General features: G+C 39.2%; 1 protein-coding gene across 3 annotated transcripts in view; it reads right to left on the bottom strand.

Annotated features, from left to right (window-relative positions):
* Window positions 1-10,435, bottom strand: part of PDGFC (platelet derived growth factor C) — a 265,873-nt gene extending 255,438 nt beyond the window's left edge. Inside the window, exon 1 of one of the 3 annotated variants that reach the window (XM_077139698.1) lies at window positions 9,673-10,435. In XM_077139698.1, coding sequence (XP_076995813.1) covers window positions 9,673-9,790 — 118 coding nt within the window. In that variant the 5' untranslated portion in view covers window positions 9,791-10,435. The remainder of the gene's footprint in view (window positions 1-9,672) is intronic. The other 2 variants (XM_077139696.1, XM_077139697.1) reach the window with 2 other exon arrangements.
* Window positions 10,436-25,815: the final 15,380 nt, after the last annotated feature.

Below are 25,815 nucleotides of genomic sequence, written 5' to 3'. Positions count from 1 at the left end.
TTGTGCTGTCTGGGAATGCTGGTTTTCCCCCAAAAAAGGAGACTTCCACTTTGCCTCTATCCCCTAAACTCCTGCAACACCTACAGACACACATCATTTGAGTGAGAAATGGCTCATTTACTATTGGATAGGGAAAAAGCCAAGTACTAAAAGGCATAATTTGAGAATAAAAGAGGAATTAAGCAGGACACCAAGAAAGCGAAATTAGTGAAGTCAGCCTGGAAAAGATAGTTTGGTTTAGACACAAGGCGAATATCCAGAAGGAGAATATTCAGTCATCAGGGAACTGGAAGTAACTGCTTCAACTTGGCATATGAAGTTTAATGCAAAATCGGACAACCGAAAAAATTAGCTAAACTAAATTTAAAAACATATTCTCATGAAATATAAGATGAAATAAGCTGTTACCAAAAATATCACAACTGAGCACAGCTTTAATGAAAAATTCAATTCTGTTCTCAGATTTAGGAACTTGACAAACAAAATTTTTTAAAAGGCAAATTCTCTTTTGGGCAAGCCATTCAAGACCACAGCTATTTATTTGCCCATGCTCTTGATTTAAAAGAGAAATCTAAATTTCTATACAATATCTGATACGATACAGTATAAACAAAAACCAAGAACACTTTTTAAATCTATTTTAAGAGAATAAAAGGCACGCTTTCTAGGGCTCACTAACTCATGTTTATTCACTCATTTCTAGGGTACTTTTATCAGTGAAATGCGCTGCTAAATAAAATGTTCAAAATTATTTTTTTTAAAGACCTAGTGAAACCAGGGTTTCAATCTCAACCATTTCCTTCATTGTGATCTAATCACAAACCAAAATATTTAAATAAACATCATTCATTCAATGGTCTTGGTATACTGCTTAAAATAAAGCTCTACCATGTAATGGTAACAATTTTAAACGGTATCAATTCCAAACTTTTGCCAAATTATCAGATTTCTACCCCAAAATAAGTATTACAATATATAATAGCCAGATTATCTGTGATATTTGATTAATGTGGTTATTCTGCAAATGTTTTCTTTAGCATTTCCGCAGATGTTTCAGGAACAAGGGATTATCACCTTCCTCACGCCCTGAAAAACAGGCTATCATTTAAATTAGTAAAGAAATGCTTTTATGCAAAGCATCTGAATTTAGAAACTAGAATTTCATTTGTCAAGTTTGTTGTCACATAAGGAGAACCTTATCACCACATCTGCACTTTACTATCCTTGCACTCAAGAGTGATCATAACAAAGTCACCTCAGCTCTCTAAAACTCAATTTACACATGAGCAAGGATGGGTTTTGGAGATCATTCCGGCACTGACATTCAGTACTTCATTTTTAGTGCTGATTTCTATCCTTGGCAAAGGTTCTCAGCATTCAGGAGTCACAAGCAAAAGAGGGAAAGCACCTGTATTTTAGCAGTGAGTCAGGCATTCACCATCCCTACTCCCTGCCTCACAGTCTTCACTGAGCAATGTGCATATTGCAGAACAACTCCCATCTTCAAAGAATATTAGGGTACTCACACAGCACGGCACTTTTAAGAGTGTAACTAGACCAGTTTTAAGAAACCTATTTACCTGGTTGGTACATGCTCAGCAGGTAACATGATAATTTACATGGATTATAAAGTAATACTCCAATCGGATATCCCATTACTACCAATAAAGAAAGAGGTTTATCTTCCTTCTCACGGAAAAAAATTAGTGTCAAAGTTCCATGACCAACAAGACATCTTGAAAGTGGCCTGCTCTTTTAGTCACCACCACAGTCTTACTCTAAGAAGGCACTACATTTCCAACCACTCAACAAACATTTATTGAGCACATACTATACGGCACTTTCAGATGCGAGAGATTCAGCAGACAGCAAGGTCAATCAGCCCATTCTCTCAAGGAACTTACATTCTATGGGGAGAAGAGTGGCAGACAGACAATAAAGAAGCTAACTAATAGGGCCAGCCACAGTGGCTCAGCAGGTAGAGTTCTCGCCTGCTGTGCTGGAGACCCGGGTTCCATTCACAGTGCCTGCCCATGCAAAAAAAAGAAGCAGCTAATTAATTAATAAACAAAAACAATAGCAATGTTTGCTAAGTGCTATGTAGTTAATTAATCTGGATGTGATAGAGAGTGATCAGAGGATCCACTTAATCTAGATGACAGGAAGGTTCTAGCTATGGAAAGGTTTCAGGCCAATGTTAGCCAGAGAAGCAGAGGCAACCAATTAAGGGCTGCAACCCCATGCCCAGTGTGCCTTGCCTCCAGTCCCACATCTCCCCCAAACCTTGAGGAGTTAGAACCAAAAAAGAAAAAAGGCAGGAAGAAGGTTTGAAAAAGGCTGCCCCCCTTCCTTATCCCAAGTTCTTCACAAGCCATGAACAGGCCTGAGGTGCCAAGGGAGCAGAAAGAGAGGAGTTGTAATTCCAATGTGAACTAAATTGTTCACGGCTAACAACGCCAAAATGGCTAAGATTAAATGCGGCAGTCACATGGCTCAGTCAGACTGGAGCCAAAAGGGGTGGAGTAGTGTTCTGGAGGCTTCCAGCTGTATCTGACAATATTCTCCAGTTCCTGGACAATCAGATGGATCGGTTGCCCTGGAGAAAGAGGAGTGATTCCTTCCCAGCCCACAGGATATATTTCAGTTCTTTAGAACTGATATGTTAGTACTGGTATATACCAGCTGAAAATCAACCACTGGAAGTATCCTCAGGGAAAGGGAAGGTTGAAAAAAAAAATCACAATTGGAGACAGTGTCAGAAAAAAATGCAAAACACAAAATTTGTATTATTTAGCATTTATTTCATATCACAGTTATATATAGCTAGGACATTTAGATTCCAAAATAAGTCAACATATATGTGACCAAGAGTAGTGCAGCTCATAGGTGCTTCAGGAGAGTAAAAAGATGACTTAACTCCTTGCCAACAAACAGTAAAGAGAACCAACAAGATTCAATCAGGCTGACAACCTTTGAAAGACATTCAAATAGCTTTAGTCTTGAAATTCAAACCAATGGCAGTCCCCATCTTCTGAATTATGTTTGAAAATATCAAAGATCCCTTTTCCCTATGACAAGGTTATAAGGAATATGGCTGCTGAAATATCCAAACCCTATGGCATCACTGTATATTTCAAATGGAATAAAAATAACTAAAAAATGTTCTCACTAGAAAGAAATTAATTGTGCTAATTATCACAAAGGACAGATTGGCTATAAATAATTTCCTAACAGGGATGGGATGGCACTGACACAGGTAGGCACGAATGACCTGTTATGTAAGACCTTCATCAGTTAGTTCAACTTGTTCATTCACGCAAGCAATTCATTGAGGTAAAGGGTAGATTATGACAAATGTATAAAAGATTAATTTTAGAATATCAATATTCATAGTTGAAAGATAAGGAAGAAAGATTTAAAAGCCAAAAAAAATTTTTAAGTCAAATTTTAAGTAAGATTATGGTACAGATATTTGGGGCATGAAAGAATTTTTTTTAACTTTTTTTATTGTATAATTAACATACATGCAAAGCAAAGAAAGAAAAAAGCAATCCTTTGCAAAGCACTCTTCAATCAGTAGTTACAGGACAGATCCCAAAGTTTGTCATGGGCTACCATACCATCATCTCAGATTTTTCCTTCTAGCTCCTCCAGAACATAGGAGGCTAGAAGGAATAAATATTTATTTCTTTATCATCACAATTGACTTTTTTTGTGTGTGTGTGAAAAATGACATATATACAAAAAAGCAATAAATTTCAAAGCACAGCACCATGATTAGTTGTAGAACAGATTTCAGAGTTTGGTATGGGTTACAATTTCACAATTTTAGGATTTCATTCCAAGCTGCTCTAAGTAAGATACTGGAGACTAAAAGAAATATCAATTTAATGATTCAGCAATCATATTCATTTGTTAAACCCCACCTTCTCTACATAACTCCACCATCACCTTTGATCTTTCCATCCTCTCTTTAGGGGTATTTGGGAGATGGCCATTCTGATTTTTTCATATTGGAACAGGTTGTCAATAATATGGAGTAGGGAGATGGAACTAGCTGATGCTCTGGAGAGGCTTGGACCTCTAGGCTTCAGAACAGATACAGTCCAAGGACCCATCTGGAGGTTGTAGGTTTCTGGAAAGTTACCCTAGTGCCTGGAACCTTTGTAGAATCTTATATATTGCCTCAGGTGTTTTTTAGGATTTGGTCGGAATGGTCCTGGTTGGGGTTTGGCAGGTTATGATAGGTAGCAAGGTCTAACTGAAGCTTGTGTAAGAGTGACCTCCAGAGTAGCCTCTTGACTCTGTTTGAACTCTCCCAGCCACTGATGCTTCATTAGTTACATTTTTTTTCTCCTTTTTGATCAGGATGGCATTGTTGATCCAACAATGCCAGGGCCAGACTCATCCCTGAGAGTCATCTCCCACGCCACCAGGGAGACTTTCACCCCTGGACGTCATGTCCCACGTAGGGGGGAGGGAAGTGATTTCACCTGCAGAGTTGGGCTTAGAGAGAGTGAAGCCACATCTGAGCAACAAAAGAGGTCCTCCAGAAGTAACTCTTAGGTATACCTATAGGTAGGTTAAGCTTCTCTGCTACACACATAAGCTTCACAAGAGTAAGCCTGAAGATCAAGAGCTTGGCCTATTAATTTGGGTGTCCCTAATGTTTGACACAGTATAAGGGGTTCCCAGCGGTAAAGTAGCATGAAAGGATTTTATGGAGACAGGTTACACTTGAGTACAGAGATCATTCAAGCTAGAGGTTTGACACACATGAATGTTCTGAATTAGTCTAATAGTTTCAGAAGAGTACTGTAGATTTTAGTAGAATATCCTTTGCCTCCAAGCATCAGTATGCCTTTGAATTCACCAAGAACAGGGATAGGGTGGAGAGGTAGGTAAGAGTCAATGTAACATAATTTTGGCATAGAAAGTGAAATCGTAAGTGGTAGTTGGGCAAAAGCAGAAAACAAAAACAAATTAAATAAACAATACAAGTTTGACTAGGGATACAAAATCCCAATCACAGGCATTTAAAGAAAAGGAAGCCATTGAATACTCTGGTTATATAACTTCAATGGAAAACAATGAGAAACATAAAAATTAGACTAATGAAATAGAAGGACACTGGTTATGACTTCTTCATTTTGGCTGTAACAAACAGTAATTTATGAGGAAAACTTTTAGCAGTCCAGGAAACTATTAGGGAGGTAGACTATGAACCTTATGAATGCTTTGATTCAACTATTACTTATTTAACATAGATCATTTTTCATTAGATATCTGTTTCTAAAATGGGTGTGTAAATTTGCAGCTAAAATTTAAAATTTTAGCCACTACAAAGGTTGAAAAAAACATGAATTGGATGGAAATAAATAAGAAATGAAGAAAGAAGTTTCAGGAAAGATGAAATAATAGGCAAAGCTAAGATTTGGGTGCCTAAGAAAGAGATATGCAAAGTGACAACACTAAGGAAAGTTTAGCATCTGATCCTAGCATCTACTGACAATAACTTAGGAAATGATATACTGATTCTTGAAGCTTCCCACAGATTTTTGTACCTTCAGGACATCTTTTAGAGGTAAATTTAAAAGCATATCATATTATATGGTAGCCTATGACAAGCTGTGGGATCTGTCCTATAACTACTCATTGAAGAATGCTTTGAAAACCATTGCATTTTTCTTTCTTTGCTTTGTATATATATATTATACTATACAACAAAAAAAATTTTGAAAAAAGTATATCAGATTAAATATAAAAGACTTTGTGAACAATCTGCAGGAAAAGAAAAGTTACCATAAAATAGAATGAGGTTTTTTGGTCACCTATCGTGAAAAAAGAACATTTACCATTACATAAGGCCACTTATTCAACTTCCTCAACTTTCTGGAACAGAGCAGAGAACTAGGGGGAAGCTTAAAAAAAAAAAAGCCTCTGCACAACAAAAATAAATGTCACAAAGGTCATGCACTAAAACTTATAGACTAACTCACAGGAAAGTCCCTTTGGTCCTCACTCAGGGACTCTTTACTCTTGACATTATTCTAATGATTGCGATGATCTGTTTTTCAGTAAAATCAAGCTTACAAGCTGCCACCTAAAAAGAAGAGGGAGTGGACAGGGTTTTGTTAGACATAGTCACATCGGCAGTGATCAAAACAGAAATTGAGCTCTGAAAAAAAGGAGAGAAAAGTGAAAAACACAAGATATATGTACTAAAAAAAAAAAAACATTATTAGGGAAAATTTGTTGCCAAAGTAAAGGGTCTTATATGTAACAAAAAACCTTCAGGACAAGAACATATACATTAAGTGATGTTCATAATGGCAATCCTAACTAAAAGAGGCAAGCTCGAAATCTACATTCAAAATAGTTAAGGAAAATGAGAAAAGTAAGAAGTATGTTCCAAGTTAATGGATAAATTAAAATCACTCACCAATGATGCAAGGTGGAGGAGACATAACCTCACAAACAACTTTGGGATTGCCATCTATTTCTGCTATATGCAATAAGCAAAGGAAGGTTTGTTTCACTCTGTATTTTGTTGTATTTGATCTACTTTACAACTCAGAAGCACTATCCCAGAACTTAATCATCCCACAGTGGGCATGCCTACCTAAAATGAGCACATGGGGATATTGGCAATTTTCCCATAGCCACAGAGGAAGTAAAGGCCAGAAAACCTCCCTGCAAGCAATGTTCTTATCTTGAATCAATTCCCTTAAGTTAAATCTGGAGCCCCTTGGTTTAGATGTTGAGACTTCAATTTTAGAAGTAAGTTTAAGAATGAAGGCTGCACATACAAATTATAATATTGAAGGGTAAAGCTATTTTTTACAGTAAATGGCAAGAACTGCAATCCAAAACTGTCAAAACCAAATAAGTAATTAGGCAAATGACACAGATTCCTCAACATTAATTCTGAAGCCTCTCCACATGTTTCGGTCTAAATCCATATGTCTAGATTGGCTAAAGCAACTAATTTCCATTTACAGCACCTCTTGAGGCATTAAGTTACTACTGAAATGGAGCAGAGATCTGATTGAGTCAACACCTTTAGAGACTCTGGAATACTAGAAGAACGAGAGTAGATAAGGAAGAGTCACAACAGGTCAACTTGGACTTCTCAGATAATGGCACTTAGGACACCTTGCAGAAAATGATGTAATGAACGAACTGTGCCAATGGCATTTTCTATGTGACATCCTCAAAAGGCTATCTACTTTCAGAATTTGACAATCATCTACATAGAGAGAGCAAAGAAGGCAATCAAAAATCAACCAATGAGGGGAAAAAAAATTCACCCACATGAAGGAATGGAAACTTTCAAAGTAAAAAAAAAAAAAAAAGAAGTTCGAGCAAATGTGATCACATTCCAGGGGGATCTTTTTTACCACCTGCTTGTTATCCTCAAATCTTGGAACCTTGATGAAGCATAAAAATCAACATGAAATGTGCAGGAAAATAGCTCTATATTGCCCCCTAGTGCTGGCCTGCCCACTTCTCCTGAGGCTCCAAGCTAGAAGGTGAGTAGCTACCCTACCCCTAGTTACTTCCTGCCGCCAACCCCTTCCCCGCCCCCTCCCCCCCCACACACACACACACTGAAGCTAAACATAGCCAATTCTCTACACACAGATTAGGAAACAACCAGGCTATTTTTAGCATCATGCATCTTAGGAATGGAAATGGCCCAGTCTCTGATGGCAACAGAATGTGGGTGGCCTGGCTTTAATGAACTCTCCTCTCCTGAGGGTGTGAACTTACTCTGGATGCTACTGGTAAAGAGGCCAATGGCCACATGAGAGCTGGGGACCATGACAAAGTGATGAAGGCATGTGGATCACAGGGAGAGAACTACAAGGAAAGGACAAAAAGAGGCACAGGTAGCAAAAGGAATTGGGGAAGACAACAGATACCAAGCACAGGCTTGACAAGACAGTGGTAGTAGGGGAAACAGTAACTTAAAAAGAAAAATCAGAGGTAGGGGGCAGAAACCAGGAATATTGTGCATTGTCGTCATCTGAGGGAAGTTTGTTTAGTAACAAGCAATATTTTGAACTGGACATTTATTTTACATGAGGAAGAACAAAGGCTGGTCTGATCTGTTTCCTGCCAGGGTAAGGCTGGTGCTGTGGCTCCTTTGATCACTTTCCTCCAGCCCTCTGCAGCTCCTGTGATTAGAGATAGATCCCTAGGCTACCCTTTGATCAGCAGCTCAGGCGACTGCAGGTGCCATGTGCCATCACATTAACAAGTTGTAAGAAGCAACCACATTAATAATATTGACTGATAAATGTAATACTATGTCTTGGCACACATGCAACAAATAAAATAATGTCTAACCAAGTCCTAGGAATCCCTGATTTTTGGACTCAAGGGTTGTAGGGTGCCTGATCTTAAAGATGAACACTTCAGAGAGTTTAGGTTTAAAACTGAAGCTTTGAAACACCCTAGAACTTAGAGGAAAATTAGGTTACCAAGGCTTCAAAATACAGTGCACACTAATCTAATATACAGTACACACTAATCTAGACATGGCACTCGTGTTCATTTTGCCTGGTTAATGAAGTGACAGCATCCTTGCCTCTGAACAGATGACACGCAAAGTAGTAAAAACATGTACATTTCTTTTTCAAATAACATTGAGACTACTTGTAAACAAGGTGTTTAAAGTTCTAATTTTAGACAGTCTACGTTAACATTGTGGTTTCATGGGCAGTATAAAATTTCTATGTACAAAGTATTTTCAAAAATGACTTCATAATAGTAGATCAAGAGAAAAAGACTTTAGAAATGGAATGATGTAAATCATATGGGGTTCAGAGGCTAAGCAAATTACACACCCTGACGCTGCCCCGGGTTTATGAAAGGAGCCTTTCTCCAGCACTGCGCAATCCCAGCCCAAGGGAACTTGCATCTGAGAGTTTTCTAAACATTTCAGGTACACTTGAAAGCTGAAAGTAATTCTCATTTCCTAGGCAGGATTAAGTCGTTTCCAGCACACACAAAATAGCAGTCATTCACCAACACATACAAAAACACACCACCAGAAAGGTAAGGACTTCAGAGTACAAAGGCGCTTAAAAAAAAAAAAAAAAGGCGCAGGAGAAATACATTTTTAATCCCCCTAAAAACTTCCAAACGGCCTCTTGACCTCTGTATTCCCTACCTACTACGTGATTAATTGGTGCTTCTTTACCTATAGTGCTTTAATTAATGCATCTGGTACATTTGCTGAGCCACACCCCTCCCCCCCACTCCACCCCCCAAAAATGTGCGTTAAGTCAAACATGCCAAGACTCATTCATTTTGGATTCGTTTTTAGAAGCAGTTCTTGAACTTCTAACTCTGGCAGTGAGAGATCCTGCAATGTGCTTTTGAACTGACGTGCCCAATCGCTCCCAGAATATCCTCTCACCAGCTGGGGCTACAGTACCATTCACGCTGCCCCGTTAGAGCTTTGTGGCTGTTTCCAAAGTTGCAAACTACACGTAATCTCCAAAGGTCCGTGCCAATGAACAGAGCGCGCAGTTGCACGGACAGAGAGACGATTATACACTCGCAGGCTGCTGCACAGCACACACCAATACACAATGCCAAAGGACCGCACACACACACACACCGCGTGAATCGAGAAAGGAGAGAACGGGGAAGAGGTCTTACCGTTCTGTTCCTTGTCGCTGGAGAACTGGAATTTACTACTCAGGTTGGACTCAGCCTGAGTCCCGTGTCTCTGGCCGGCCAGGGCAGATGTCAGCAGGAGAAGCCCGAAGAGGAGCATTTGGCTGATCGGGGCGAAAACTCACTCACGGCGGGCACTTTGGAAGCAGCGACTCCCGAGTCTCTTTCACCACCGCCAGGGGAAGGCTGCACTGGGGTGGAAGCGCCGAGCCTGCTCTGGCAGCAGAGAATCGCAGGGTAGTTTCCACATAATCCCATCCAAAACTTTTTCCTAGAGCCCTCTTCTGTGTCTCCAGTTTTTGAAAAGGATCAAAGCAAAACCTGGACCTGAACCAGTTTCCCAAGGTTTAAACAAATCCTGAGCTGTGCCGAAGTGGTGGGGGTGGGGGTGGGGGTGAAGGCGAGGGAGGAAAGAGGGGGTGGGGACGCGGGGGAGACGGGGGAGCGGCGCGAAGTCCCCAGCAAGTTGCTGGGAGCACCTGTCAGTTTGGAGGACGGGACAGAGGCGGAAACCCCAGGGTCGCACCGAGCCAAGCTGGCTGCGAAGCGCCTTCGGATCAATAACAAAAGCTGCCAATGGATGCGGCTCTCCGGGCGCCCCTCTCCCGCGCCCCACCCCCACCCCCGAGGGGGGGAGGGGGAAGCAAGAAGGCGAGGGCGCCGCGCTGGTTCCCCCCGGGGGCCACCCGGAGCCGGAGGGTCCGCGGGACTCCGGGCCGAGGTCCCCGCCCCGGTCGCGGGCGGAGGGAGGCCGCGCTCGGCACCCGCTCCACCGCCCGGCGCGCGAGTCAGCGCCGGGTCCCGGCCGCCGCAGCCCGAATTCCGGCACCTGGCTGGAGTTCTCGGCGACCAAAGTTCACCTTGTCTGGGCGCGTCGCCCCCTCCTCGGAGCCCGGGAGAATTCGGCGGCTCCGGGTCGCCGCGGGGTCCCGGCCCTTCCCCCCCCACCCCCCCTAACCCCCGTCACTCCAACGCCTCGGGTTCGGCGCAAACCTCGGGGCTCGGAGCGGCGTCTCTCCGCGCGGGAGAGACCGGAGGCCGGGGCGGCCCGAACGATCCGGCTCGTCCCCTCCCCTTCTCTGCCTTCCCCCAGCCCGGCGGCGGTCGGGAGGAGGGGGCCGTGGGCCGAGCCCGGGCGGAGCGCGCGGCGGCCGAGCGGGGGGCGGGGGGGGGGGGGTGCGGGGAGGGAGGCTGAGCGTCTCTCCCGCGGGCGGCGCCGGGGGCGGGCGGGGGTCAGCGCTGCGGGGGGGGGGGGGGGCGACTCCCTCCCCGCGGCCGCCCGCGGCCGCCCGCGCGCCGCTTTGGGCCGCCCATTGGCCGCTCGACAGGTGCCGGTCCGGGCGAGGGGTGCACGCGGGGCTCGCTGCGGACCGAAACACCCGCACGGCCCCGCAGGAAGCGCGGCCAGAGCGCCCCCCCCCCCCCCCCGGTTTCCTTTCCACACGACGCCGCTGACTCCAAAGAAGGGGCGGGATGGGACGACGAGGGGTGCAGCAGAAACCAAAAAAAAAAAGTGGGAGAGAGCGTGCTGCCACTGTCCTTCACTACTGTCCTTCTTCCCCGGCCCCTGTGGCCGTGACTTGTCATTAATTTCCGAGGGGGCTCCCTGCATGGCTTTGCCCCGGACGCCTTGGTCACAGTTTCTAGACTGAAAGAGGAAAGGGAAATTGGGATTCAAAGACTCCCTCCAGTTTCCAGCTTTCTGAAGAGGGGTGGATGAAACAAAAAGTAAAGGCAAGCTGCCAAAATAATAATAACGATAGCCTTCATTCATTTAACAAATATTTATTGAGCGTCTAGTGTGTCAGACGCTGTTCCAGAAGCTGGAGCTGTGATAGTGAAAACAGACAACAACAACAAAAAAAATCCCTGCCCTCATGAAGCTTATATACTGGCTGGGCAGTATTATATGAATATCAAGGGAATGCTGCCGCATGCAAATTAGAAATAGCACCTAACCTCTTCCCAGGCTTTGTTCAGCTTGTCACGCAACCAATGTGGGGCTCCACAAAGGATGGGAAGGAAGAATACCACCTGCAGAAACAGAGGTGGGAGTCTGAAATGCCGCTTCTTCAGGACCTGCCCTTTCTGGCCTTGCAAAGCCAGCTACTGAGTCCTGGGAAGAGCTCCCCTGAAAATGATCCCGGTGTGCTTGGGCTGAGATATGAAATCAAGACAAAGTCTTTAAAACTAAGCAGTAGTATTGGGGCAGAGTCATACTTCAACTGGACCAAACCGGGAGCTGATCTTTCCTCAGTCATGATGAAAATACCAAGCCCTCTTCCTTTATTTGGACACCAGCTGCGTCAACCAAAACAATCTGCCTGGAATATCTCTAGTCCTACACACACACACACGCACACACGCACACACATACACACACCACATCCTTAAAACTCTACTGGACTCAGCTCCTCCTTGAAACCTTTATCCACCTGTCCCATTCATTCATTCTTTAATCCTCCACCACTGCTATCTGCAGAGTGCTACATACAAAGGCAAATAAGGCCCAGTCTTTGGCCTTAAGAAATTTACAGTTTGATGGACACAAGCCACGTTATTTTATTCAACACCAGTATAAGCCCATATTTGAACACATGTATGTTCCAAAGACTTGTGAAGGAGAGGAGGATTGTTCCCAATAGCATAATGACTTACTCCATGAGGGACATACTATATGAATCTACTTTATATCTGTTTGTTATAACAAGAATCACTGCCCAATTTTTCTATTTTTATCAGTTTTCTAATCAAGATTTTTTCTAAATAAAGCTATTCCATGTCAATATAGTTGAATTTCCTGCCCATCCCCATAGGATCTGTGGTGTATGCCTCGCGTGTGCGTGTGTGCATGTGCAGAATAATCCATTTGCTCTCACCAGATTGTACAAACGATGACTTCTCTCTATTTTGTATCATTTCATATTGGTTAGAACAGTGCCTGGTACAGGGGGGTATTAAATAAATACTTTTTCTGATTGGCAGGTTTCTTTGCTGGGATCACTTATATCCTCCCTGGAATGTCAGCACAAAGGCTATGTTTGAAAAGTTACAGATGATCTAAAAAAAAATACTCCACCTCTGTGTTTCACCTCATCCGGATTCTACAACTTGATTTGATAATGGCCTTATAATAAAGCTGGTCAGGCGCTTGTGAATGACCCCTAAAGAAAATCACATCCACATTGGCTGGTTTCTTTGCATTGTGTTTGCAGCGCCATTTCTCTTGCCTTTGGCAAAGTTGATTCCCTTAACACCTTATCCTCTGCCTATTTTCCTGCTCTATTTTGCTTTCCTGGAAAAATGAGATCCTTCCATGGAAAGTAAATTTTATATTATCCAGAGCCTGAGCACTTACTAAACAATATATTTTGAATGAATATGGCTTTGTTTTGGCCTAAAGCATTTTCCCTGAGGACAGGCATCTGTTCTGCCAACCAAGAGAAAATAATTGCGAGCATTCTTTGTGGTTTTCATGTTTTCTTAAACCTTAGGAAGGAGTGGCACACCTGCTGAATGCTTGAAGAGTGCCACCGACAAATTCCTGAGTTAAAGAACATGTAAAATGCACTTGATTGCTAAAGGTGATGATCTTTTCTGGGGGGGAATGGTGTCACTATTAAATTTTTTTTAATGAAAAAAATCCCTTTAGCTAGTCACTTAATACCCATGAGGACAGGAACTTTGGGGACATATTTTTGCCTCAGAAAATCAAATATTATAGGTTTTCTTGTTCTTTCTTCTAGGTTGATATATATATATATATATATACAAATAAGCATGCACAGAATTATTTTAAGACTTTTCATAGAGCTTTTCAGTGTTTCTGTGGAAGAGAGAATATGAATTTCTGGAATTCAGAAAGATGGGCTCTTTCTACATGTCCACTGTGTTTCCAGAATAGATAAAAGATGCATTTTATTTATTTATGTATGTATATATTTTCTTATTTATTTTTATGGCTGTAGATAGGGATGTCATCAGTAGGCAGGTGCCCAAAGACCATAGCAGGCATAAAGATCGTTCAATTCCAAAATATAAAAATAAATGAGATAAGTAATCTCTCTTAGAATCAACCTTTGTCTCTCCACTTTTTCCAACTACCCCATCTTGAGAAGCCAATGCTCTTGCTATCTCTGGGTATCCCGGATATGTTAACACTCTTGTTTTTCCAACTGACAAATAATAAAACACACTTTTCTTACACTTTATTTTTTCTGGGATGAAGCACCCTTACTTCCCAATGTAACAACTGCTAATCTGAGAAAGGCTTGCCTGCTGTCAAGATGGTAGGGAGTTCTGCTAAGGCCCTGCTCTCCTAAGGAGCAGATGTACTTTTTTTGACTCTTGACTTCTGGGGAAGGGGCTTGGCGAGGTGGAGAGTCAGAGGTATGTGTCCAGTTGAGGCAGATAGCAGGCACTGACATTTAGGCTGCCCTCTGTGGTCTTTCCCTTGAAGTAAAGCTGCTGTTTCCTTTTTGAGATCACGGTTGAGTATGCACAGATTTTTCCAAACTCTCAGAAGTTTGTCTGACTCAGAACCCAGAGGGAATAAGTGACTAAAAACAACCTCCAAAAAAAGAGGCGCCTGGGTAACCTTTGAACCACTGTATCAGAAGATCATTTGACTGGGAGATTGAAGACCAGGGACTTAGTCTGACTTTACCACTAACAGGACAACCCTCATCTAGAAAACCTCTCTGCCCCCTCAGTTTCTTATTCTTTAGAATGAGAAAATCGAACTGCATTCTGTCTCCAGCCCCTTGCTGCTTTCTCTGAGCTATTAATGATGATAGTACTTTGTCAACTGAACTGTGTTTCTGGGATAATATGTCACTAGGGTAACACTTCCTTAGCCTCAACTTAACGGTGTCTTGGTGGCTACAAGGGAGATGATAAACAGGTGCTTCTTTCTATGGCTTGTCCAACCAAAGCAGTTCTATTTTATCTGTTGTTATAATGTTTTGGAAACATAGCTTCTTCTGGCAACCAAGAAGAAGGAAGAAAAACGAAGTTTGGAAATTACTAGATAGGACAAGTATTGGGAATTTTATGGAAGTCAAGAAAGCTAAATAAAACATGTATGAGGATCCATATCTTAATTTCTAATATTTTGTTGGTGTCCTGGTGACAACACCAAAAGAGTCAGAGTGTAATCCCAAGTGGAGCATCAAGGTAAAAACAAATAGCTCTAGTACATAACGGGGTTATAAGTAATAAGGAAATAATATTGTTAGTCAAGAGCAGATGGTCAATCTCGTGCTGTTCTATAGAGTCACACTCACGGAATGTGAAACAATCCAAAGAGCAAGGGGCATCCTCTAAAAATGTGGACAGCGACGGAACACTATGTTTGGCCATATCCTCAAGTCAATAAGATGTCATTTTTCTCTCCCTTGAAATCATTTATCGGATATGAAGGCAGTTGTCCCCATTGTAACAAATCATAGTAAAGAGGTCAAGACACAACTACAGACAGTTCTTTCTCAGATAGTGACCCTCTTATTTCAAAGGTCATGGGAGAAGGACCCTTTCGCTTTGTGATCATTGTTTCAAATGCGGTCCTTTCCTTGACTACTGGCCTTTGTCTAAGACATGGTTAGTCTCAGTCCATTACTTAATAGTGAACTTAAAATTATTGATGGCTAGTGGGAAGGCAAATATAGTATAACTATAGCCTAATATTAAGAGCATCCTCAAGTGTTTATGTTTAAAATAGTTCAAGAGATTTTTATACACCTTTCTATTATGGTTATAATTACTTGCTTTTCTCTATCATCTTTATAGTAATAAAAGTGTGTGTTCTCCCTTCTCCTAAAACAGTCTTACACCGTTTTAAGGCAAGATTTTCTTTTCCCAGATTCTATTTTTATCAGCTCAGTTTGCATTTATGTTTCCTTCATCTTCCTGCATCACTTTCTGTCTTTTCTCATCTTCAGAATCTCTCATCTGTCCTCCGTGGCATGACAAGGAAAAGCAACGCGTGTTTTCCTTCTTACAGGCTGCTCATAAAGCTGGTTAGGGAAACAAAAGCAAATCGAGGAAAATAAATATTAAGAGAGAATTAGTCATGTTCAAACCAACTTTTCCAAGCACGCACCATATCCCAGGAACTGTTGGAGTCTTTCACAGATATCTCATTTCATTTCCCATAAATCCTTTGAAGAAGGTTTCCCATTTTACTGCAGAAAACCTGAAGTGCAAAGAGGTGGATTTATTTTTCCAGAGTGACACTGTTAATGACAGGTAGAGTTAAAGTTTGGCCCCAGGGCTTCCTCTTTCTTACTCCTGTGCTTTTAATTTGACACCTATAGGCCCTAAGACTTTAGTCAATAACATTCTTACTTGAAGCTTTCTTCTCTGAGCTGCTTCACAATAAGTAAATGTCTTCCCTTTTGTTTCACTGGAGGTATTCTATGGGACATGTGAGGCGAACTTTCCCCACATATATTCAAACATTAATACAACACTAGATAGCCATCTTTTTGAGGTAGCCTAAATGAATTTCAAGAATTGTTACTGTCTTCTTGACTTGAGGCAATGGTGGTGACTAAAGCCTTAGGATACACAAGTATCCTGTTTATCCTGGCCAAAGTTAGTCATCTAGCTAATTCCTTAGCCTAGACCATCTGTGGGCAGTTATTTCAAAGAAACTATCTCCTTGTCTAAGGACAAAGGGAATGAATTATCATTCTTCCTTTCCTACTCACGATTCCTACTGAATCGAAGATTCAAGGCTGGGAAGAAATGCACTGTTTTCCCAGTTGCTGCCTCTGAAAAGTCACTTTATGATTAACTTTAGATACCAAAGTTACCGCTTATTTGTACAATTCCTATATGAGTCCCAGCACATGTTTCTAATGGAAAGTTCTTGGTTCTCCATGTTTCTTAAGCTGCATGATAGGCAATTTTGCATGTCCGTTGGTAATTTTACAAAGGCATTTTTAAATTACTTTAGATTAGTTGGAGTGATTCAAATCGCACAGCAATAAAAACTAACTAGTGACTTTTTAAGCCCTCAGGCAAGCAAAAGTCTTCAAGCCTTCAACTGAAATTCTGATTCCACAACTAAATTTTATTTCTATCCAAAGCTCCAAGCTCTCTGCAAAAGGAAATAGGCAGTTTACTAAATGAGAAGAGATTGTAGGGGCCATTTTTATGCCAGGGACAAGTGGAAAAAAGTTCTTTACTTTCTTTTACTTCATGGGTGACCTTCAGAACACACATCAAAACAAACAGAAAATTATGAGAATCAGGTAATTATTATATCTATTACTGTTCCTATATGTTGAGGCAAATTATTATACGATACATCTGTAAAGAACAGTATCTTAAGAATTCAAAACATTTCATAATATCCTTTTATTTCTTTCTATCTAGATTTCTGTTGTAAGATCTTTATCACTCTATAAACTCACATTCAGCACTCTCAATGCTCCTAATGGAAAGAAGTTTCTCATCCTTCAGAATCTACTTAGGCCTGTATATGAACCAATTGCTGCCTTCCTGGGACCTGTGGAAGCCTGCCTCCTTACTTACATTTTACCTCATGTGGACATGGCATCACACGTTTTTTCTTCTCTTAATTTAAAATGTATTTTCATTCAAATATTCACAAGGAAGCATTCTACAAAAGACATTCTCTATTGCACACTAAATAACTCATAAATTAATTCACTACAACAACTCTATGAGTAGACAGTAGTAGAATCTCCATTGTAAAGTACAGAAAACAGCCATAGAAAGATTTTGTAACTTGCCCAAAGTCAGACAGTTTTTAAGTATTGAAGTGAAGGTAGAACTTGAATTTAGGCAATTAGCTATAGAGCTGGCACATTTAACCATGGCATTTTCATTTGCTCATTCCAGGTGGCATAAGGTACATAGTGCCTTGAAAAATACATTTCATACTAATGAAACATAGGTGTATATCAAATGTTTGGTGTTTATAACTTCACACAATTCTAAATTGTAACTTAAAATCGTTTTGTCAACAACGTAAGTGTAAATTATTCTGATTTCATTTGTTACCAAAGGGACAGCGCCTCAAGCATAAAAGAACTAGATTTTCAGTCCATGAAAACATCACTGTATGTTAGATGGAATACACTTTTTAGCGAATATGGAAATGAGAAATGAATCTTCTGAAGCCATTTGAAGGATAAAGGATCTGGTGCCCTTATCCCTAGCAATAAAACCTTGCTAAAAAATCACCTACTAAAGTGTTGCTTGTTGTGACAACCTGTGATAAAGGTAACACAGAAGCTGTATTCGAATATTTTTTTGAAGGACAAAGTGGTAATGAAATGACTTACTAATTTCTTGAAGAAGGTGAGATTGCTAAATGGAAAAGAGTTTTCTGATACACTAACCTTGAAATTAGCATGGCTCTTACCAAAATAACAGTGTCAGCAACACTAATGCTCACCGTGGGCGCCCAAGAAGTGACAAAATGGAAATACAACCACAGTTTGCCAAACTTCAACCAAACCATTCTTGTTACCCCTAAAGAAAACCTAGGACTCTGAGAGCCTACAAAAGTTTCCCACACCAAGATTGCTTTCCAGAAACCTACAACCTCCTGAGGGTTCCTAGGCCAGATAAATCCTGAAACCCAGAGGAACCAGCCTCTCCAAGAACATCAACCAGTTCCACTCCCACCCCATCACATACTGTCCACACCCTTTTTTTTCCAACATAAAAAATTAGAATAGGCATAACCAGATGCCCCTAAAGATTGGGAAAAAGATCAAAGGAGAAGGAGGAGTTAAAACAGAGAAGATAGGATTTAAGAAATAAGTATGATTGCTGAATCGTATTTCTTCTAGTCTCCAGGGTCTTGGAGCAGCTAGAAAGAAAAAACTAAAATTGTAGAACAGAAACTCAGACCAAACTCTGGAATCTGATCTATAACTACTTGTTACAATGTACTTTGGAATGTATTGCTTTTTTGTTTATTTATTTCACAATAAAAATAGCGTTAAAAAAAAAAAAAGGAATACATATTGCTGCCCCCAGGGAGGTCTCCCTTACTTTGCACGTTCAGACACTCTTCATTTGTTTTGGTTTTTTTTTTTTTTTTTCGCATGGTCAGGCACCTGGAAATGAACCCAAGTTCCTGGCATGGCAGGCAAGAACTCTGCCTGCCGAGCTACCATGGGCCGCCCTCTTCATTTGTTTTTATTTCACATATAACCCCTGTCTTTTCCCATTATCTACTCCTGGCATAAAGACCTTCTAACTACTCTCTATCTAGTCTAATCCTAAATTTCTCCAAATCCTAAATTAATCCAAGTCCTTGAATTACCAGTTTAATCTCACACCCAGTTTCCCTTTGCCAACAGGATAAAATCTTCATTTCTAGGCATGATCTGCTCATCCTTATGTGCCCTGGTCTTATATCTGTTAAGTAAGCCTCTTGTAGTTTCCTGATACATCACAATTTTTATACTCATACTTCCTGACCGTCGCTACTTTACTTATGCTCCCTCCACAATTATACATAACCTGATAGAGAATTTACGTTCTATTTTGTTTCTCTTTTTATTTTCTTTTTCCTGGCATTTAGCGTATTGCACTTATCAAATCATTTTTGGCAACCCTTGTTATGAGCCCAATATCGTTCAAATATATTCACTATCACAATAAACATATGAGATAAGTCTATCTTATTCATTTTATAGAGGAGGAAAATGAAATACAAAGAGGCTATGCAACTTTCCCAAGACCATACTGGTGGTAAATGGCAGAGCTGGTGTCTGGTCACAAACCTACAGAATAGGTTCTGCCAAAGTTCAATGGGCATTTAAGACCGAAAAAAGGAAGCAAGCCACTCCATATAGCAAAATAGTGGCAGTTTCTTAGGAAACTTACAGACCGGGAATTGGTCTTGGGCGGCCACAGGCTGTTCAAAGCAGTGGTGCCACCCAGTGGGTTACAAGGAAAGAATATTACAAGAATAAGGAAGGCACAAAGCCTCATCAAGACCTGCAAATCGGTAACATGTCTCTTTGGAGTTACTGATATGTAGGTAACAGGACTGGTTTTAGTACAGATTGCTATGGGGTTTAGGAATTTGCTTTAATGTGCACATACAGGGTGGGGTAGGGAGAAGTGTTGCCTTATCTAGGAATTTATGACGGGTTTATAGCCTCACAGTTAAGTTTTGAGCTCAGAGTAATAAAATTCCAGGGTCCCAACACTCTACCATTACACTGCTCTGGTAGAGAGTGTTTGACCAATATTTGGAGGTGATATAGACTCAGTCAAGATCCAAGCAGTGAAGTCAGAGATACAAGCTCACATCTAGTCATTTACCAGCTGAGGAATGTATACAAGTTAACTGTTTCTAACATTAGACTCATAAGCACTATAAAAAGAAAATAATGGGGTCTATCTTAAAAATGTGCAGGAATTAAATAAAACAAAATGTGTAAAGCTTTTGGCAAAATGCTCTGCACATTTTGAATATGTGGTACATGTAAGCAATTGTGTTATTTTATTTTATTACTTATGAGATAAACTTTTTTTTTACTGTTTTAACATTTTTGAAATTGAGATGTCTTATAGTCACTGTTAGAATAAACTTAGCAACTATTTCTATATTTGCCCCCAAAAGCTGTTATTAGTTCAATAGAGGCACTTTATAATCAATAGTCTTAAAATCAAGATAATATTAAATAATTTTTTGACTAAGTAAAGAAGTCTTTTCTTGTCTTCTGTCTCTTTTTTTTAATTATCACTACCTACAATATTAGGATGAGCGTTACTGTTGTAAAATCTTTCCTAGACAAACTCCTAACGTCGCAGCTCAATATTAATTAATGCCCTACATCTAGATTTGTTGATATCCCCCCAATTAATTATAAATTCTTTGATGGCAGAAATTTTGCTTTCTATTTTTATTTTTATCACTAACCATCCTTCCTCCGAGTCCTCACTCCCAAATCTAACACTGTAAGTGTGAAGTTTCATGCTTAACACAGGCTTTACTATCTGGTGAGTGAAATCAACAAAAATATGAAGCAGCCAAATGGAGATACACCAGTGCTAAATCTTCCCAGATGAAAAATAGAAGGAAGAGCAGCTATTTCTGACAAAATTGGAGTGAATTTCTGACAAAATACAGAGTTCATTTTCTTGCTTGGCTCTCAGTCAAAGTAAAGGATATTGTAAAAAGTGCTTAACTATGGAAAACAGCAGTCAAGCTGCTCTGAAACTCTGATAAACTCACACTCAGTAAAAATGACAAATATTCTTTCATTTATTTTAGGTGCTAAAGAGACCAGTTAAGCACTTTCTAAGATGGAAGCAAACCAATGTCTATCATTTCACGAGTATTGTAGGTACATTCTTTCTAAAATTGCCAAGTTATTTCTAACAGTTGGTAAATAGGCCATACTCATACTGCCTGACAGGTTTAAATAGAGTTAAATCTTTTGGGTAGAGAAATTTTACATAACAGATGGTTCACAAGTCTCTGTCTATTTAATAGCCAATGTGTTATCTCCAAGATATCACCATTTTGGAAAATAACTTCTCTGAAAATATCCTGTTCATATTTTGAAAACATGACATCAAACACTAGTCTTTTTTTTTTATAAATATTTTAAAGTTTGCATGTAACAAATATATATATATTTAAAATATATACATGTGTGTGAATGAATGCAGTTGTTTGAAGAGTAATTTTTGACTGCTGCTAGGGGTGGAGGAAATTATAAGAGTCATCAAGCTACCACATGATATGAAGTGCTTGCTGCTCTGTGAATATTAATACTTAAACTAAATCGATAATTTATTTTGCATTTCATGGGCATTGGACAATTAATTTTACTATAAGATCTTAAGCTTCAGCTCTGAATTAACAGCCTAAAAACTAAAGAAACTGCTATAAAAGGGCCCAAACATACAACTTTATGTTTTTTCTTCTCTGGCACCAGCGGATTATCTTAAAACCACATAAATGCTGGGATTTTATTCTAATTAATTAATAATGCTCAATCAATACCAATAAATTCCTTAATAAACTCAGATCAAATATAATAATTTTAATAGCTCTTCAAGATCATTAAAATAGATCCCATTTAGTGTGATATACAAATGCTGTTTAAGACAATATTATCTTTTTTCCTCATCCTATCCTAACTAATATATTTTTTAAAAATCTGTATGATAAAAATAACACATTTGTATGGACACAATATGGAGTTTTCAATCCCTGCATCATTTAAATGTCCCTCATGAAACTGATCACATACAAAGCTTCATAGGAGAAAGGAACCACATATTTCTGACACTAGAAATGAGTTTTCATTAGTACTTTATTTTTGAACATCTTTCAAGTGTTTTCAAATAAATCAGTTGTTGTCCAGGATGTTTACTGTAGGACGTTATGATATAGTAGACAATGCTCACAATCAGAAATTTTGTGTTCCACAAATAAAATATATAACTTGAACTAAAGTAAAAAAATAAATTTTCTGATCCTTAGTTTCCATAGCTGCAAAAATAGAAGTTCAGTCTTGATTGCAAGATTCTTTCCATTGCTAACATTTTCTGATTCAATATCCAATTCTTTTATTTTCTGTCAGAAATATGCATACTTTCATATTCTTTCTTGTGGGGAGGAAATTGCTTCTTAAATAATCTTTTTTCTTTGAAGGAAGTCAACTTTAGTTGAGAGCGTCCTTTTAGCTGGACATCCCATCAAAGCATTCATTATTTCTTAAAAAACATCCTACCTGGGTCTTAAAGACAGTCCTGGCCAGAGGCAAAGTATAGATTATTTTAAAAGATTAAAAAGTGTTTAAAACAAAGAAAACATTATGCAAGGGAGAGGAAAAGTATGTGGAATCTAAGAAAGAAAGAAGGAAGGAAGCTCTCAAGGGAAAAAGATAAAGATCTTACAGTTAAAATGCCCATTTTGGTAAAAAAAAAATCTATTATCTAAATTATTCTTCAAACATTTTTTTTTCCTTCAAGCATTTATTCGAGGATTTCAATGGAGGCGTTCATTGGCCTTTAGACATTATCTTTATATGTAAATATGAATGACAAAATATCCGTGGCCAATTTCTGTTTTGGCCTGTGCTGGTGGTTTTGTAGTAGCAAGACTGGGAAAGTTGTACCAACTTGTTTGAACTCCACAGAGAAGTGTAAGTAGATATTGATTGATGGCTCTGTCTATTCTTCTATACAAATGCAAATTATATTTGCATTAATATTTTCTAGATATAAAGCAAACAATTCCTTTATTATTATTTGATGATGTAATTATGAATATTAATGTTTCCTAGATTTAAAAGTAAATAAAGAACACTATAGCTATTGAAACTTGTCTCATGATATTCTTCCATGGGCTTGCTTTTTGTCTTTCTCTGACTTTAATTTTGTACTGTTATTCACATTGAAAACACCAGGAAGCACATAGAAGAGACGCTACAATTGTTACTATGGTAACTCAGGCATATTTTATAAGGAGAGCAACTGCCATGTATGCATAAATTTAAAATATCACTCCAGACTTTCTTTAGGAATGTTGAGAATCGGATATCAAAAGCCCCATATTTCCTATCTTCCTTCTTAAAAAAGTCCTAGCCAATTTAATAGCACAGATAAACTGAGTTTTTAAGGACACTATGCCACAACTTTTGTTTTCTTCTATCCGTAGTCAAATAGTTATCAAGTATGTATTGCTAGAGATAACCAGATCTGGCCACGTGTTTGATGTTTACCATCACCTATAATATAGAAGTCATCAAGAGGAATTGGGGTAATGATATTCATTTTGAGTATGCAGACCAAAATCATTTTTAGAATGAGGGGAAAGAGACATAAATTTATTTTATAGTATGCACTTGATTTAAAGTGCCTTTGTTAATATCTTTGAAAGACATTGATTTTTTCAGACTATGAATCTTAATATTTCATTGGTAGATGTTTTAATCTTTTAATCTTGCATTTTCATTCCATCATTTACTCCTTTATTCAACTAATTTTAACTATAATTATCCAACACTATACTAAGCCGCGGGAGATAAGAGAGGGAGTTGATGGTAAATAGACAAAGGCCCAAGATAAGTGTGCTGGTTTGAAATTGTTATGGACCTCAGAAAATCCACGTTCTTCTAACCCAGTCTTATGGGCGCAGACTTACTATGGGTGAGACCTTTCGATAAGGTTGTTTCCAAGGAGATGTGACCCATCCAACTGAAGGTGGGTCTGAATGCTTTTACCGGAGTCCTATACGAAGAGAATAAAAGGCAGAGAACATGGTGAGAACTCAGAGCCATCACAGAGAGCAGAGAGATGAAAGCAAGTGACAGATGCTTGAAGTAGGAAAATGCCCCAACAGAAGCCAGAAGGACTCAGAGGAGGTGAGAGAGCCATTTTGGAAACCAACTCAGGAGCGTATAGCCAGCAAACATTGTCATGTGCCTTTCCATGTGACAGAGAAACCCCGGATGCAATCTACCTTTCTTGAAGGAAGGTATCCTCTTGTTAACTCCTTAATGTTTATATTTTCATGGCCTTTGAACTGTAAATTTGTAACCTAGTAAGTCCCCTTTGTAAAAGCCAATCCATTTCTGGTACATTGCATGTAGGCAACTTTAACAAACCCAAACAATAAGGAGGGAGATGAGATAAGGGGGCTAAGTAGAGCCATCTATGTGAGTTGCAAAAACAACAAGATTGTTTCAGAAGTATTAAGTATTCAAAGATCATGATGTTTAAACTCTCAAATGTCTAGAAAAAATACATATGTGTATATATATATATATATATATATAGAGAGAGAGAGAGAGAGAGAGAGGGGTAGAATGATATGGCAAATGTGGCAAAATTTGGTAGATCTGGGTATCTGGGTAGAGGCATACTAGAGTTTTCAGTATAAGCTTTATATTATTTTTGCAACTGTCCTGTAAATTTGAAAATATTTCAAAATTAAAAGTTAAAAACTAAAACAACAAACAGAAACCCAAGAAAGTATTGTTCTATTTGCTAAGAAAAGAGAATGTATCTCCAGTGGCCAGAGGTATGGAATGTGGCTAATAAAAGGAGTATAGTGGAAACAGAAAAGAATACGTTGGATTTGGAGACATGGAAGTTACTGATGACCTTGACAAAAGCAATTTTAGTGGTTAGATAATGACAGAAATTAGACTGGAATGATCTATAAATTATATATCATAAAATGCATGCATTTGAAGTGTACAATTTGATGAGCTTTATCAGACAGATATACCTATGATACAGAACATTTCCATCACCCCCCAAAATTTCCTCAGGCCACTCTGTAGTCTATACCTTCCTTTACCCCCACACCCCCAGACAACAAATGACTTACTTTTTTGACAGTATTGACTAGTTTACATTTTCTAGAATTTCATGTAAATGGAGTTATACAGTTTTGCCTTCTGTTTATGACTTAATTTAATCAGCATGATAATTCTGAGATCCATCAGTGTTATAGTGTGTAGCATAGTTTGTTCCTTTTCATTGACGATTAGTGTTCTATTGTGCAGTGGTGCGTATCTGATATCCCAAAGATCCTTTTGAGTGTAACAATATATTTATGCATAAATTTTTCCAATAAAGCAATAATATTAATCTGTGGATGTACAAGTATCAGAAGCATAAATAAAGACGTCGATTATTGTTACATCATGAAACTACCAGAGCAGCACTTCTCAAAGGTACAACATCTAACAAGCATGCGAATTGGATACACTCATTTTTATTACCCTGCATCTTGACATGGCCAGTGCAAAAAGTGCCAAAAATGTTTTGTTTTGTTTTGTTTCCATCTGGGTGCATGGGCCAGGAATCGAACCCAGGTCTCCCGCATGGAAGGTGAGCATTCTACCACTGAACCACCTGTGTACCAGAGGCCAAAATGAACAGGAGAAGATTAAAAATGTTTCCTTAGAAGCTAATGGCATCATCACATGTTAACAGACCAAATTCATAAATGCATTCAAAATCTAATAGATTCCAAATTGAAAATGTGTATCATTAGCTATCATGTTTCTTGTTACCAGATGCATGACAACTTAGGAAAAACAATAAAATTATTTAATTTTTATCATAAGCATATTATATATTAAAATATACACTAATATA

Source organism: Tamandua tetradactyla, chromosome 22 (genome assembly GCF_023851605.1).
Source record: "Tamandua tetradactyla isolate mTamTet1 chromosome 22, mTamTet1.pri, whole genome shotgun sequence".
Taxonomy (NCBI): Eukaryota; Metazoa; Chordata; class Mammalia; order Pilosa; family Myrmecophagidae; genus Tamandua; species Tamandua tetradactyla.
This window is presented reverse-complemented; position numbering and strand designations above follow the sequence as displayed.